The sequence below is a fragment of the Aptenodytes patagonicus genome, chromosome 7, assembly GCF_965638725.1.
Source record: "Aptenodytes patagonicus chromosome 7, bAptPat1.pri.cur, whole genome shotgun sequence".
NCBI classification, from domain to species: Eukaryota; Metazoa; Chordata; class Aves; order Sphenisciformes; family Spheniscidae; genus Aptenodytes; species Aptenodytes patagonicus.
This window is the reverse complement of record NC_134955.1, coordinates 2,217,675-2,233,803: the sequence shown is the minus strand read 5'-3', so window position 1 is coordinate 2,233,803 and position 16,129 is coordinate 2,217,675. Positions and strand designations below refer to the sequence as shown.

General features: G+C 43.1%; 2 protein-coding genes across 2 annotated transcripts; one reads left to right on the top strand and one right to left on the bottom strand.

Moving 5' to 3' along the window:
* Nucleotides 1–2,076: 2,076 nt before the first annotated feature.
* On the bottom strand, nucleotides 2,077–3,004 carry LOC143162924 (olfactory receptor 5AS1-like). Its single transcript, XM_076343496.1, is given in 3 exon segments — nucleotides 2,077–2,477; nucleotides 2,480–2,983; nucleotides 2,986–3,004. Coding segments are annotated over 3 exon segments (924 nt in total).
* A 6,972-nt stretch (nucleotides 3,005–9,976) lies between these two features.
* On the top strand, nucleotides 9,977–10,932 carry LOC143162923 (olfactory receptor 5AR1-like). The gene is given in 2 exon segments (XM_076343495.1): nucleotides 9,977–10,363; nucleotides 10,366–10,932. Coding segments are annotated over 2 exon segments (954 nt in total).
* The last annotated feature ends 5,197 nt before the right edge of the window (nucleotides 10,933–16,129 follow it).

Here is a 16,129-nt window from a genome sequence, read left to right as displayed (position 1 = left end):
TGCCTCTGATTGTACCGTAGCTTCCTACACACCATCGCACAGCTCTTTCCACAACCTGGTTTTCTCAGCAGCCTGAGCCAAGGTCACGCAGTTGGGCCATCTTAGAGTTGGACCTCGGGTTCCTGACACAGAGGGAGGTGAAAGCTGGGGAGAAGATGAAAGGGGGAGGGTTCCAGAGAGACGTTTACAATCTATAGGAGGAAGGTAAAGAGCAGTACGCTTGGCATATCTTCTTAATGGCAACTGCACCAAATACAACCGTACGTTGCAACTTCACAGAAGAGTTAAATTACGTCTTCAATTTTCTGTTGCTGACATTTGTACCTAACAGGCGCACACACACAATTTTCTTCCACTGAGGTTGCTAACCTAAGAAATTACCATTTTCACTGTTTACAAAAAGCCATGATTATCTATTTTTCGGTGGGGACATGTGAAAGAAGATGAAGAAACCCAGGGCCAAGTCAAGTTGGTCTTCAGGAGATAGAGTCATTAGGAATCATCGAATCACTTGGATTGGGAGGGGTCTGAGGGAGTCATCTAGCCTTGCCTGCCAGCGTCCCAGTGCTTTTCAGCTGAGCTGCTCCAACCAGTGGGTCCGCAACCCGTCTTGATGCTTGGGGGTTATTCTGGCTCAGGGACAGGACAGGGTGTTTTGTCTTCGCTGAACTTCAGGAGGTTCCTCTTGGCCCATTCCTCCAGCTCGTCAAGGGTGCCTCTGAAGACTAATCCTGCCTTCATGGCTATGAACTGCTTCCCCCCTCCAGTTTACCGTTACCTGCAGACTTGCTGAGGTGCCTTCTGCCCCTTGTGTTGGTAACTGATGATGCTGATGATCAGGATCGGCCCCAGTGTCGTTCCTTGAGTGATGTCGCCCATAATTGGCTGCCACTTGGACTTCAAGCAGTTGACTACCGCACTTGTACCTTGAAGGTCCTGCCCCTCATCTTTACCTTGCCCGCCTGGCAGGGGGGCAGCTGCCGTTCCCCATCTCCTTCACCACCGCTTTGTAGGAACAGGCTCCCAAGGGCCAAGAGGGAACACAGGAGCATTTCTTGGGCTTGCAAAGGATGGGATTAGGAAACCTGTAGTTTAGCTGCAGATTCGAGTGACGAGGAACGAGCAAGGGCAATTAGAAGGGCTTCTACAGACACCAGCAAGTGGAAAGCCAACAAAAAAAGGGTCCAGTGCTGACATGACAGGAGCCAAAGCAGAGGCCCACCGCACCCATGCTGTACCAGTGCATTACGCAGGATATAATTAATATTTGTTTATATTGAATCCAGACACCAGTGTACTACAAAAGCGTATCTTGACATCGGTGTACGTGTTTTGTAACACTGCTGATACCATAACCATCAACAAGCATTTCATAACACAATTAAGCAGAAATAATAAAGTAATTATGCCGTGAGAAGGGAGACAAGAGCTTGCGGTATAGAGGCAGAAACAGATTGTGGAAAAACATATGCAAGTAGTAAAATCTTCAAGGTAAGAAAACGGGATGAGAACAAGCATGAAAGATGTCTGGTGGGAGCAGAACAGGCAGGAAGGACGCCTGGTGAAACTTGAACGAGTCCAGTCCTAAAAATACCATAAACTGTATCGTGAGCAGATGAGATTCCTCTCTCTATAGAGGGTATGGCAGAGCTGGCTGCCAGACAAGGGAAGTCTTTTCTGCTGTACAAAAGCTTTTAGTTTTCCAAATTTAATACATACAATCACACCCATATATAGTAGTTGTCTAAATTGGACTTCTCTTCAAAACATCTCGGTTGAGAGCTGTCTCAATAATTGTAAGCTGCAAAAATAGAACTTTCTTCTGCATTTGGGGTAGACTGCCTTTACAGACAGCGAGGAGAAAGAGATCCTTCTGGGCTGGGATCCATCTGACCTGGGCTTCCATTTTGTGATAAGGTGAATCACTTTCTAAGGTGACTACTTTTTTCCAGTGATTACCAAATGAACCTGGGAAGCTAGTTCAGGTGCAGATAACAAGTCACCTACATTTAGTCAGGTGGATCCCATCGCTTGTGGTTTTATTGTGTATTGCACCAGAAACACACTATATCTTTTTCACTTCTGAGAAAACACTCTTCCCTCTACTGTTCTCCTTAGGGCATCCTTCACCAGTTTGTTCCTCAGGCTGTCAATGAGGGGGTTCAGCACGGGAAAGACGACGGTATAAAACGCAGAGATCACTTTGTCTGCGTCCAGCGAGTAGCTGGAGCTGGGCCATAAATACGTGAAGAGGAGGGAGCTGTAGAATAACCCGACGGCCGCCAGATGCGAGGTGCAGGTGTAGCGGGCTTTGCGCCTGCTATCTGCCACGTGGATCCGGGGGATGGTGCTGACGATGCAGGCGTGGGAGACAACGGTAGCCGGGAAGGTGCTGGTTTGTATAAGGCCACACAGGGTGAAGAGGAGGACCTCGTTGATGCGTGTATTGGAGCAGGAGAGCTCCAGCAGTGGGGGATGTCACGGAAGAAATGGTTGATCACATTGGAGCCACAGAACGGCAACGTGAACGTGAAAGACGTGTGCACCAGCGAGGTCAGACCCCCGCTGAGATGAGCCCCAGCTGCCATGGAGGTGCAGACCCTGCAGGACGTGGCAACAGCGTAGAGAAGAGGATGACAGAGGACCACGTAGCGGTCATAGGCCATCGCAGCCAAAACGAGCCACTTGGCATCAGCAAAAAGAAACATCTGTGTTGCACAGCCAATTAAAGAAACGGTCTTCCGCTGTGCTAGCAGATTCACCAGCATCTTGGGAGCAATGGCAGATGAACAGCTAAGGTCTAAGAAAGATAAGTTGCTTAGGAAATAGTAGATGGGGGTATGAAAGCAGGCATTGAGCTGGACGAGCACAACGAGGCCAGCATTCCCCACCAAAGTGGTGGCGTAGATGAGCAGGAAGAGCCCAAAGAAAGATATCTCCACCTCCGCACGGTTGGTGAAACCCAAGAGCATGAACTCGGTGCAGTGCAGGTTTCTTCAGGCATTTCATTGCCTTGTGTTTGGCTTCGTACACGTAAGATTTGTCAGGGGATCAGTCAATCCTAGTGGGTGAGCAACGCACAAACACATTACATCCTCCACAAGACAGAGGTAGTGGAAATGCAAGCATCTCACCCAATATCAGAGGGGGAAACCAGTGGCTTAGATGATGCCCATTGAAAGGGAAGCTTAGGAGGACATTCGGAGAGACCTTTAAAAACACACTCGGTGTGTGGAATTCCTTCCTGAATATTCCTTTCATTCATATGAAATAGGACCTCAGAGGGGGTTTTATTTAAGAGCTAGACCACAGTGCAGATATAGAAGAAACTTTGTATGGTATCTCACTTGAGGAAAAACATATTAATTGAGTATAATAGCTGCTACACATTTACCTGTGTGAACAGTAGAGTAAGGAGTTCAGGCACAGTTAATAATGACCTTTCTGAGTCAGCAGTGAAATTCAACACTGGAAAAAGTGGATTGAAATGCTGGAACATAAGCAGATTTTTTTTTTTTTTTTTTAGACAAAAAAGACATAATTAGTTTGGAACAAACACAAATCATTGAGTTTAAAATGAAATTAAACGTTGCATCTCATTCTGGGATTTCTTACAAAATATTTTGTGGGTTTGTTTTCCTGAGGCTGATTAATTGTTAAGCAATTGATGAAAAGAAAGCCATGAATATTGTTTTTAAATGTTCAAACACAAACATTTTTAGATTTTCCAAGCAATTTTCCCCACTTTTTTTTTTTTTTTTGGCTGAAACTATTAATTGAATTTGAATTAGACTCAGTCCCCTAGAAAACTAATTCTGGATATTAATTTTACCTTTCCAGAAAAAGTGCGTAATTTAACTTAACTTTGCAAAAGTTAAGAAACATTTCTGCTGATGCCAGTAAAAATTCTAGGCAGGGCAGATATATCTTGCTCACCTTTACGTTTACAGGAAATACAAAAGGACATCTAATAAAATAACTGCTAACACAGGTCAGTTAAATAATCCTGTAAATATCGGCGCTATGTGGACAAAATCACAGACAAACCAGAAACGTCTGTGTTCCTGAAAAAATAATAATAATCTAAGCTGATTCATTCAGGATAGGATATTAGGTGGTTACAGTAGAGTCTGGGGGTTCAGAAAGGAGGGCTTCAGTTCCCACCTGTGTGTCCAGGCACTCTAGCCGCGGTGACTCTCACCTGTATTTGGCTGTCTAAAGGTTGGTCTGAGTGCATCATCTTCAGTTCCGCCTATAACCGTTGCAGAGGGATAGGTGGGATGCATCACATCCCGCATACGTGCGTGTCTGTTGGTGAGAAAGGAAGCCTGGATGACCAACATAAATTCACTGCCAAAATTTTAGGTGGTTACACTCGAGTGAGATGAATCCCATTTTAGACGGCTTGTGCTTTGATCTTGTCTTTCAAGATCCTTCATTCTTGGTGCAGGCTTGGTGCATCCTAAAATCTGAACCATTTTCTGGGTGTGACTGTTTACTCCAGAAAATGTCTTGGGTGACTCAGGTCATGACATACGTCCCCCAGTTACGTTCCTAGAATAAGGTGACGAGTTCCCCAAAATTTCAATTGCGTTTTATTTTGAGCCAAGACCAGTTAAACAGCGACCATGTAACCTTACAATTTATTTTGACGCTATCACAGGCAATTGGAGAGATTTCTGCTGAAAGTAAAAAAGAACCTTTCTGCCCTGAAATGTATTCCATAGTTACGCATATGTGACTGCTTCTTCCTATTTTCAGCTGTTGATCATACTCAAAAATTTAGGTATGGAAATCCTACAGCTGCTAAAAATTCAGTGGTCTCTGATGAAGACCTGCAAGAGATTTCAGTTCCCAGATCAATATTTTAGGTGCAAAAATTAATAAAAAAATTTATCCCCCCTTTTTAAAGATATATTCCTAATTATTTTTTCTTTTGTGGTATCATGATGCAGCAACTCTTTTCCTTTAGTGCATCTGAAATTCATTCAGTCAACAAGGCAACTGACTTAGAACAATTTCTACACAATTCCCTGCATGGAAAGAAATTTTACTCATTAGGAGGCTTACCTGCTAGGGAAATACTTACTTTTTTCCTGGATGCAGGAAATGTTTCTTTTGGGGAATGTCAGAGATTTTATATCTTCCTTTTGGACACGGGAGACCATGATGCTCTCGAGGGAAGAGCAGAACAAACAATTAAAACGCTAGTGGTGTTGTCTCGGCATGGAAATGTTTCAATGAAATGGTACGCTCTAAAGATATTGTAAGCACTCTTGGAAATGCTTCTAATATTTCCTTTGACTGGAAACACATAAACTATTTTTTTTAAAGCATCAAAACAGTGCTGAAATGAGGATGGACATTTTGGCAAAGTGGAGGCCCAACCTGTGATCTGGAGTCACGGATACCAGGCCACTGGGACCTTGAAGCAACCACTTCTTGGAAAAAAATTCAAATGCGCCTCGAAGTGATCATGACAATTTAGAAAATGGATTTCAGGCAGTCATTAGAACTTTTGGTAACGTGATTATGATCATCTCAAATTAAGAGGTGCTGGTTCTCACTAGCTAAAGACCCTATGTAATACAGGAATTGTACACCCGGAGGAAGATTTAGAGCAGTTTAACTTATCTTACTCATACTTTAAGCAGTAATTGCTTTCATTAATATCAATTTGGTTTTTAAAAAAAAGGAACTAATCGTTGTTCTTTCATAGAAGAGTTGTGATATTAATTGACCTAAAGGTGTTCAGTGACTACAGTAAGAATATCAAGCAGCTATCTAGGTGGACAGATACAATAAAAAAAAAGCTTTCAATTCAACTGCTCTTCACTAGCAGATGTTTAACTTGTTGACAAATGTGCAACTGATGTCTTTTTCTGCGAGGAAACTTGGGTAACTCTTTCAACCTTTTTATTCCAACCAACAAGCTTTCTTTGCACTGCTTGCCTTTTCCTTCCTTCTCTCTAGTTCATATGTGCAATGGAGGACATCTATACGTTCACAGGCAAGCACTTAAGGTCTTACCGTTTTATTTCATCGGAACTGAGCCATTCCTCCCAGTGGTCGCCAAGAACGTCTAAATGGGATGAGGACAACTTTGAGGTACGCTATTTGTGTTGGGCAATACACCAGACCTCAAAGGTTCTGGAGATCAGAGGAACACCCAAAATGCATGAAAATTCATCTTAACTAGTTTTAGACATCTAAAAGTTACTAATCTAAGTAAGTTAGCTGGGTTCTTTTAGCTATCATTGGCAAGAAATAGGCACTTCCAAAGGACGACTCATCCCATTGTAAAATAAGTTTCTAAGGAAAATGGCATGTGTTGCTTTCTGCAGGTCTCTCCCTCCCTACGCTAACTATAAAATAAGCCCAGACGGCTAGGTTAGGCTTGCATAGCTCAATTTTATGCTGCTGAAATGATACAAAATGGATCCTACCCCATCCCTCAGCACTTATGCAGAACACAGCTTGAAGCTCTGGGATACGAGTTCACAGATGACACCCCTGAGGCAAGACCCTAGATACTGATCAAAGCAATCACATGGGAGGAAAGCAAAACACCACAGCCGAACTGATTTTTATTTCTCCCATTTCAACAAACTGTCTGTGAAGAGATGGAAAAGCTCCACGGAGGCTTCCAGTAGCCAGTGATGGATGTATTTGGACCTTCTGAAACTCTGGGCAGGGGCTAAGCCGTGACACATGACAGGGATGTAATGGATGCTCTGGTTTGTGGGGGGAGTGATGTAGGAAAGCCCCTCCAGAGGAAGATGGGAAAATTACCATGTTTGGATTGTTACTCATTTCTCTGCTCTTTCATTTGATATTCTTAGTATGGGGTTCATCACTCAACTTAAACAATTAAAAGTTACTTGTCTAAGCCTAACTTCTAGGCTACTCCTGTAGTCCATGTAGAGAAATAATCACTCAAATCCTAGAAAGTATCCAGAACACAAACATCTACGTATAGGCTACTGTGGACATCGCTTGTCTGAGTTCAGGAGAGGACTGTGTATCTCTCTTCTGATCCAGTTGTGCTTTCAGGGACCAGTCACGTGTCTCATATTAATCAACTATCTCATATGACTACGGACTGTAAATCGGTAAAAATACACCTTAATGGTCCAATAAGGAAGACTGCCAGCGATGTAAACTATCTTTAGATGGAATAAGGAGAATGCAGACTGGAATTCAGCTTGCATGCGTTGGTATTGTTTCATGAGGGCCAGCAAAAACTTGAAATCGTGATTACCCTCCCTTCAAGTCAGCTCCTTCTAGTTCTAGTATAAAGGCTGATCATTTCACGAGGCCAGCAACCCTCTGCAGCCTCTTGCTCTGTATGACCCCAGGACTTAGAGGATCTGTGGCCAGAGAGAAAATGTCATTATGTAAAAACAACACGAAAAGAAAGCTCCAACTTGTTGTCAAAATAACATTACCTAGAGAAGAATATGAATCTTCTGCTTATGTTCTGGAGGGTTTTTTTCATTGTTGCTATTTTTTGTCTCCTAATGAGCTCTGTATTCATGAACCAAAGACCTCAGCAGACCGCAACCATTGCCTCGCTCCATGGGATCCCCCCGGGACACATACAGCACTTAAGGGAAGCTGATTGGGAAAGTTGATTGTGAAGACCTTGCCATTCCCCTGCTGACTGTGCATCCCATTTGTAGTCGCTGCCAGACAGGGAGGGGCAGAATGTGCCAACAGCTTACTTGATCCTGTAGTCAGAGCTTCTCTAAATGCCATTGTGTCCAGCTTTCTGGAAGCATTTGTTCCTGAGGAAAAGAAAGCATCATTTTTAACGTTAGTTTCCAAGGTAGGAAACATATCCATAGCCTGAAATATTATAAAATCTGACCGTTAATTGTGTCACTTTTATTCTCTATCCTTACTTTGTACTTTAAATCTTGCACAGAATGCACATAATCGCAGTCTATGCTCATATACACAACAGTAAAAAAATTAATTAATGAATTTTCATATAAGGAATGCTGAAAGTAAAGTCTACAAAAAAAATAATGCAGTCAGAGAGGAAAATTGTTTTGACCTGAGCTGGATTCTTTTTCTTGTTTTGGAAAATAGGAGAACAAATACTTGTGAATGTCCATGTGGCTTCTTTTCCTAACGTGGAGACTTTTGGACTCCTGCTCCTGGAAGTTTGTACTTAGAGTGAGAAATGACATTCAGGTCAGTACTTCACAAGAGAGGTCTTTGCCCTCAACTGGGGCAGATCTGTGATAGCTGCAATTCAGCCATTCCCTGTGGTTACAGCAGATGCAGGGTTGGTTTAAGTTAAACACATGTTTAAGTCTTAAACCCAAATGACCAAAATCCACAGAAGTTCTAACATTGGCTTGATGAGCACTGAAATGTGGGGTTACAGCAAAAGAAGAATCATTTAACAGCATCAACTTGTCATAGAGACCGTAGCGTTGGTCACTACAAATAGTCCAACTGACTTGTCTAGAATTTCCTATAGCACAGAAAATTATTAGCAATGAAGCTGTTGGGCTCTGCAAGTTGCTGCTAATCGGTTGAACTACTGTAACTGTCTGAAATTATTTTCTTAATTAACTGTCTTAATTATTCTCAACACAATGCAAATAGCAACAGCTCAAAAGATCTTTCAGTCATTCAATTGTTTCAGTAAGAAGCTCCACCTTGCAAGCTCGGGCATTCATTTAATACACCTGCAATTAACAGTTCTCATTTTCTACAGAACTCTAAACAGAAGTGTCAAAACAAGACCACAATCTGAAAACGAGAGGCATTTTTCTTGAAGTCAACGTTTTAAGAGAAGTGAAAAGGTAATTATGAGATTAGTGTTCTTTCCTTTGGTTCACCCATAGACATGCTGTTATTTAACATGCCTATAAAAGTCTGATGGTCTGATTTGTCTGACAAAATATTGTCCCCTACAGAGACAGACTGCCACAGTTTATCTAATCATTGTGTGCTCTTTATAAGCAGTGATGAGAAACCAGCACCTCTAGGAGGCAATTCATTTCGCCCCAAAGTAAGTAGACATTTTAAGTAGCTTACATGAATTTTGCCTTAAAGTGCCTACTTCTTTTCTATGACTGTCAACAAAGCCTTGAATGGCTACCTCAAATGTAGCTGTCCACCTAGGAAGTAGGTAACGTTAGGCAAGATGGATTCTGTCTTCGGTGTCAGGTCCTATGTTTCTTTTAATTTATACGCAACTCCTTCCTTAACGTTGGACAAAACAAATGTGATTTTGTGTCAGGACAGACTTTCTTCCTGCTGTTAGCATGAACAGGTTCAGGGACGCAGGGCAAGGTCCATGACTACACTGCTCCTGTCTTCTCCTTTGATTTGTTATGTTTGGAATCAGCAAATAAACTTTGATGAAATTATCATCTGCTCTTTAACATAAACTGCTTTTCTACATGGATTTTTTTTTTTTTTAAATTTGGGGGTATCTTCCTATGAGGACTTCTCAGAACTGCACTGGCCAACTTAAATGTTATACTTAGAAGTCGCGAGCAATTTATTACTCCGCTATTTAAGAACAACAGAGCAGATAATCAGAATCATCCTGTTATTCCTCCTAGGCACCATGGACACAGATAAGCATTTGAGAAAATTTAACAATAGAACTAAGCAGGAAATATTAAAAAAGGTCAGAATGAATAACAACTTTCTCCTCTTTCCTGGAACAATCTCAGTAATGGAATAAAAGTAATCCTTCTTTGAGACTGTCATTACAGAAGTGTTAAATGGATAACAGCAAGCTTCTCAAGAGAATTGAGTTAAGCATCCACTTCTTGCATACTAACAGACAGCTAGGTTTCCATTAAAATAAAGCAGCATCCAGTTTTCTTCTACTACATTCCTGCCCGACATTCCCAGCATCATTATGACTTACTCTTCTATCCAGAGTTGTAACTTACTTGTGTTCTTTGATTTTTCTCCTTCTTAAAGATTCAGGCTCATTAAGGGAATGGTCAGAAGAAACAAGACAACTGTTGATGAGTTCATTCTCTTGGGAATCACAGATATTTGGGAGCTGCAGGTCTTTCTCTTTGTGCTGTTCCTTCTGATCTGTGTCACCTCGTTGGTGGGGAATCTCGGCATGATTGCATTAATCAGGCTTGACTCTCGACTCCACACCCCCATGTACTTCTTCCTCTGCCACCTCTCTCTGGTAGACCTAAGTAATTCCTCAGCAGTTGCTCCCAAAATGCTAGTGAGCTTCTCTGAAGACAGGAAAGCCATCTCTCTGCCAGGGTGTGCAGCCCAGATGTACTTTTGTGGAGTCTGCATAATCATCGGGTGTTACCTGCTGGCTGCGATGGCCTACAACCGGTACATGGCCATCTGTTACCCCTGCTCTGCGTGGCCACCATGTCTCAAAAGGCTTGTGTCCAGCTGGCTGTGGGATCCTACACAATAGCTACTGTGAATGAAATGGTGCTTGTCAGCTCAGTGTTCAGTTTACACTTCTGTGGCCCTAATGTTATCAATCATTTCTTCTGCGACATTCCTCCGCTCCTGAAACTTTCCTGCTCCAGTACTACTGTCAACGAACATGTGCTTTTTACCATTGCACTCAGCACTTTAGTATTCATTGTTGTCTCTTATGGTTATATTCTTACCACTGTCCCGAGGACCCACTCCTCAGAGGGCGGGCACAAAGCTTTCTCCACTTGTGCCTCACATTTGACATCAGTCTCAATTTTTTACGGGACTATGATCTTCATGTACCTCCGCCCCAGTTCTAGCTACTCCCTGGACCAGGACAAAGTGGCGTCCATTGTCTACACCCTGGTGATTCCCATGCTGAACCCCCTGATCTACAGCCTGAGGAACATGGAGGTGAAGGACGCTCTCAAGAAACTCCTAGAAAAAGTTCTTGTTTCCTTTAGAAGTCAAACTGGTAAAGAGGTGTCAAACTAAACAAAATAAACTTGGACATTCTTGAATTTCAGTCTCCATTTGGCTGCTGACCATTTAAACTAAAAGCGAAAAGAAGATGGCAATCATGAGGACCCAAGTGTTTGCGCATGTCATTGCTAGAAGATACAGTGAGCCACTGCTTGCTTTCTCCTCTGTCAGGGTGTAACTGTACCGTCCGATTTCACCCTTAAACCCACTAATTATACTCAAAGCCTCACATGCACTCCTTTCCCACATGCCACCCCCTACTTTAAAGACTTGGTGTTCTTTGCGTCACTCCATAAGGAGCTGTATTTTTCAGATTGAGAAGCATCCCTCACATTTAGTTCTTCTGGCAGATCTTCAAGAGGGGATGATGGGGCAAAGAGGAGATCCAGGTCCTCATGGATGTTTGCTAAGAATAAACCTGGGCTAATATGTTTGAAACCAGGAACATTTCCAATTGGCAGTGTAGTATGAGTTTGCAGAAGCCAGGTTTAACATTACTAATGAGCAGTGCTCTTTTAAGATCAAATAAATGAATGCTACATATGTGCATTCCCCAGAGAAGGTTCAGCAATCAGACACAGCTTGATGCAATCAATTCTATGTGACATCTTTACAGGACCCTTTGCTGATACAGAAAACCCATCTATTTTTAAAGGACAAAAAAAATTTGCAAGTCCCAGCTATGGATTTAAATAGAAAACGTCATCTAAGGTGATGGATCACCACTCACAAATATTTATTCATTAGCAGAACCAGTGCCAGACCACACCACATCAACTGAAGCCCTTAGCAGCAGCAGAGAAAAGCAGAGCTTTTGTCTCAAAATACTTGTGGGGAAGCTCTTCCTATGTGCCACACTTAGGAAAAATTACCTTAGGAGATACACATTTCACCCCTTTGATAATGAAGTGCTCAGAGACAAGTAAATACAAATTGGCCATTTCCCTGTTAGATACACAAAACGAGGGACATGAATCTTAGCCATGCAGAAACAGAGTGGTTCAGACACACCTGTAACAACGTTCATCTTAGAAAAGATATTTGGGAGGATGACTAGTCCCTAGCCTGATGTCAAACTCACTGAGCAGACCATGAAAAACGACTGGACATGACATGAGAAACCACTGGACATAACAAGTAACAGTGAGGAACTGTTGAATTAACAGCACCATGATGGATAGCCAGATTTCACCAGTGGTTAGGAGGGCACCAGAGGTGCTAGAGATGGGCAGATGGTTGAAGGGGAAGCGTTGGACACCCTTTGGGGAGCAGACCCTCACAAGGCCAGCAGTGCCTAGGAACCACACCAGAAACACCACAGGTCTATTTTACCTGGGTATCAGGAATAGCAAAATCAGGTGTGAATGTAGCAAAACAGGAATGAACGTGGGGAAGTGATCAGGGTGGGTCATTTATCTGGGAGGAGACCATGGTGGAGAAACATGGCTGATGAGGGAAGAGCAAGAAGGGGACAACGAGAGAAGGGAGGCATTAAAAGGGGCTGGTGGCCTCTAAGCAGGCTGCTGGTCAGTTTGCTTGTCTGGCCAAGCCCTGTGCTTGACCACCGCAACTGGTCCCATCCTCTTATTAAATTGCATTCACAATGACGAGCTATGTACTTATGACTACTACTGCCAACAACTGTGTTTTAGAGCTTAGAAATTCTTTTGGGGAAAAGATGCAACTACATGCCAGGTATAAGCAATGCAATTAGTTCACCATAGTCAGCTGGGACATCAAACTGAATGAAAATCTTCTGTCCACCTGGCCGCGCAGAGACAGGAGAAAATGCACATGCCTAGTAGAATGAGAGCTCCTCACCACTTCTGCTGTATGCGATAGGTGGGGACCACAAAGAAAATAGCTTTAAGGAGAGATGGAGCAGAACATCAGAGTCTAGCCCTAAAAACAAGAAGTTTTGTGAAGAAAAAGGAAAGGGGTTTAATATTAAAGATATTCAGGGATAGTTCATACCTGGGCTAGACGGACAGAGCAGTGTTTTCTTTCAGAGTCCATGGAATTTTAGAAGTAGAGGCACGTTCCTGCCACGTATCTGCATGGCTGCTGTCAGGGAGCTGCAAGAGCCAGCTGGTGCCCAAGGGACAGGGAGCAAGGAGCTAAGGAGGACCCCGGGGCAGGCAGTGCCTCACTCCCAGGGGACAGACCTGCAGGGGCTGAACACAGCAGGCAGAGCCATGGGCTGGCATCAGGGTCCATCAACAGCCACAGCAAGCGATGAACTATGCTCAGGGCCCATCCACAGTGAGCCATCAGGAGCAAAGGGAGACGGGCCAGGAGCAGGGTCAGAGACAGAGCTGCACTCTTGATCTGGGGTCCATCCAGGAGGCAGAAACACAGCTGCAGCCCAACACACCTACTGTGTAGTCAAGGAAGGACTGATGGCCCTGGACTGAGCTTAAATGGGGCTTCTGGGCCATAGGCAGGGGCACATGTGTGGAGTGGTCCAGGTGAGGCTGGTCAAGGCCATCAAGTCTTATTAGTGCCCTCAAGGCCCTGGCAGCTTCTAGGTGGAGTCGGGAAGTAGTAGCAGGAAGGCTGAGTTTTGGCCATGAATTAGCAGAATAATACTAGTGAGAAGGTGAATCTCTGTAAGAGGAGTCGTTCTTTTGGAGAAGTTGAGGAACTCGTTAAGACTCCACTGATAAGGATTGTCCTATGCCATTTAGCCCCTCCTTTTGCTTTCCAAATTGAAAGAACTAAACACAAATCTCACTTTCTGAATCAGCTGAAATACCTGCTTTACATGACAGTAAGTTTTCAAGGATCCACAGCTTCCCAAGTAGAGGAAACACAGTTTCTAATATGAAGATGCAAAGTACTTAAAGGGTGTCTACCAAGAGGACGGAGGCTCTCTCTTCACGAGGAGCCATATGGAGAAGACAAGGGGCAACAAGTAGAGGTTGCACCGGGAGAGATTTCATCTCGGCATAAGAAAGAAATTTTTTACAGTAAGAACAGTCGTTCACTGAAACAACCTCCCCAGGGAGGTGGTAGAGTCCCCATCGCTGGAGGTTTTTAGGATACAATTGGACAGGGTGCTCGATAGTCTCGTCTAGGTTCCCTTTCCCACGGAAGGCTGGACCAGATGATCTTTTGAGGTCCCCTCCAACCTGGGCTATTCTATGATGATTGTATGAAGTGCCACCAAAATAATAAACACTACTCCATGTGCGTGTGCGTATGTATGCCTGTGCAGTGCAAGGTGAATGACAGTTATGTGTTAGTCTTTAATCTCCTTGTTCTCAGTGTTGATGTTGGATCTATGGATTGCACTGCGTCTAAACAGCTCATCTCACATATTGTATGTGCATAAGTATTTAAGAGAGAAAAAAACTTTCAGTGGAAAACAGCCCGCTTAGAGGAAACAAGGTATCTTAGCAAAACATCATTAGATTTACTCAGCTACTTTCTGCAATAGGAGTCTTGGGTTTGAAGTTTTGAAAGTCCTTGATTCCAAATTTATAATGCTCCATGGGTATAAGGAAGGTGGTCGTGACAGATATGTGCATCTTTGCACGTAACTTTGGGCAACCTGATCTAGTGAAAGATGTCCCTTGCCCATGGCAGCGGAGGTAGACTCGATGATCTTTGAAGGGCCCTTCCAACCCAAACCATTCTATGAATCTATGATTCTATCTTTTGTATACAGAATTTTAAAAAATACAGAGGAAAGGGAGGAGAGAATGGCACCAAAACGCTGAATGCTGACTTTTTTTGATCCCCAAAGTCTTGGGAATTTTGAAGCCAGAACTATAGCCTGACCTGAATTTCACGACTGGATAGTATTTTTAAAGGAGAAAAATAAATCATTCACAACCTCTTTCATGTTGCACTTTTTCATATCTGACAGCACCATACAAAAGACAGATAGGAAAATCTGCCCTGGTTGCATTGCAAACAATAAAAAAGCACATATTAATAATTTATTTGAATTTTGCTTAGGGAAAAAAACCCTTTTTTTCCTTAAGAAACGCCTTTTCCACAGCAAATACGGAGAAGTGAGAAAACAGACGAATATTCGCAACTTAACCGTATTCTTGTGCACTGGTTCTACATTTTGGCTAACATACACTTTGTAAGAATGCAAGGTATTCATATGAGAAATGAAATATGGCAGTGATTGTCAGAGTAGCTCAGGAGGCATATTAAGCCGTCTACAACTGGTCTATATAATTATATTAAGCAGTAAAAGTCAATGTCTTTGTCAAGGTTTCAACTGAAGTTCAGCAGCAATAGGCATATGAAATTTTTTTGAAGGCACATCAAGAATTTCAGGAATCCTTTATCTTTAGGAGCAGATACATGAAAATGGTTCATTTTCATCCCTCACTGGTTATATGAGATTAGCCAGATGATACGCAAATAGGTGAAGTCTGATTTTCAGTGGCAAATGTGAAGTGCAAATGTGCAGATGATGATTATGGGGATTTCATTGATACAGGGTATTTTTCTTCACTTCATTTGGACTCCCCCATATTTTATTCATTTACAGGGATAGCTTTATAGAATTAGAGGGGAACTCGTTCCAGAAATTCAGCTTCCCTTCCCAGCATCCTGGTGCAAAAGAACATGTCAGAGAAGACTGTATGTGTAAAGATGTGAGTGAGCAACTGCAGGGAAAGAGTGGAGATTCTCCTGAATCAGCAGTATAAAAAAAGATCACCAAACAGAGCTTGCCAACATTTTTCTGCCGGTTCCAGCTGGCCGTTGGGTGATGGCGCTGTCTGTACTCCCACACTGCTGTTCCAACAGGGCAGCCCCACTGGTGAGAATATGAGAATAGCGCTGCGGTGTGAGACGAGTCAGCCCAGGGGTATCGATTTCTGATGGCAGCCAAAAATAGATGTTCAGAGAAAGAGTATCAGAAACTGGATGTGTATGATCCTTCCCTGTTAAAATTTTTCCAGCTCTGGCAAAGAAAATCACAGCTGTCTGACAGAGCTCCCCCTCTCTGGTGTTGTAGGCTATTGGGCACAAGAAAAAAAAAAGAATGTCTCGTTTTTGAGGAACAATTATGGATGAGCACCTAGCTCCAGGAGGGGGTTACAGCTGATGACCTCTCCTCAGAGATGAGTGCACCTCTTTATCCTGGCTGAAGATGCTTATATTCCTAATGGAAGCAGGTCCAAAGTGAGGTCTTACTTCCCCTCAGGCCTCCAAAAGTTTGAATGAACCTTTGGCACACCTC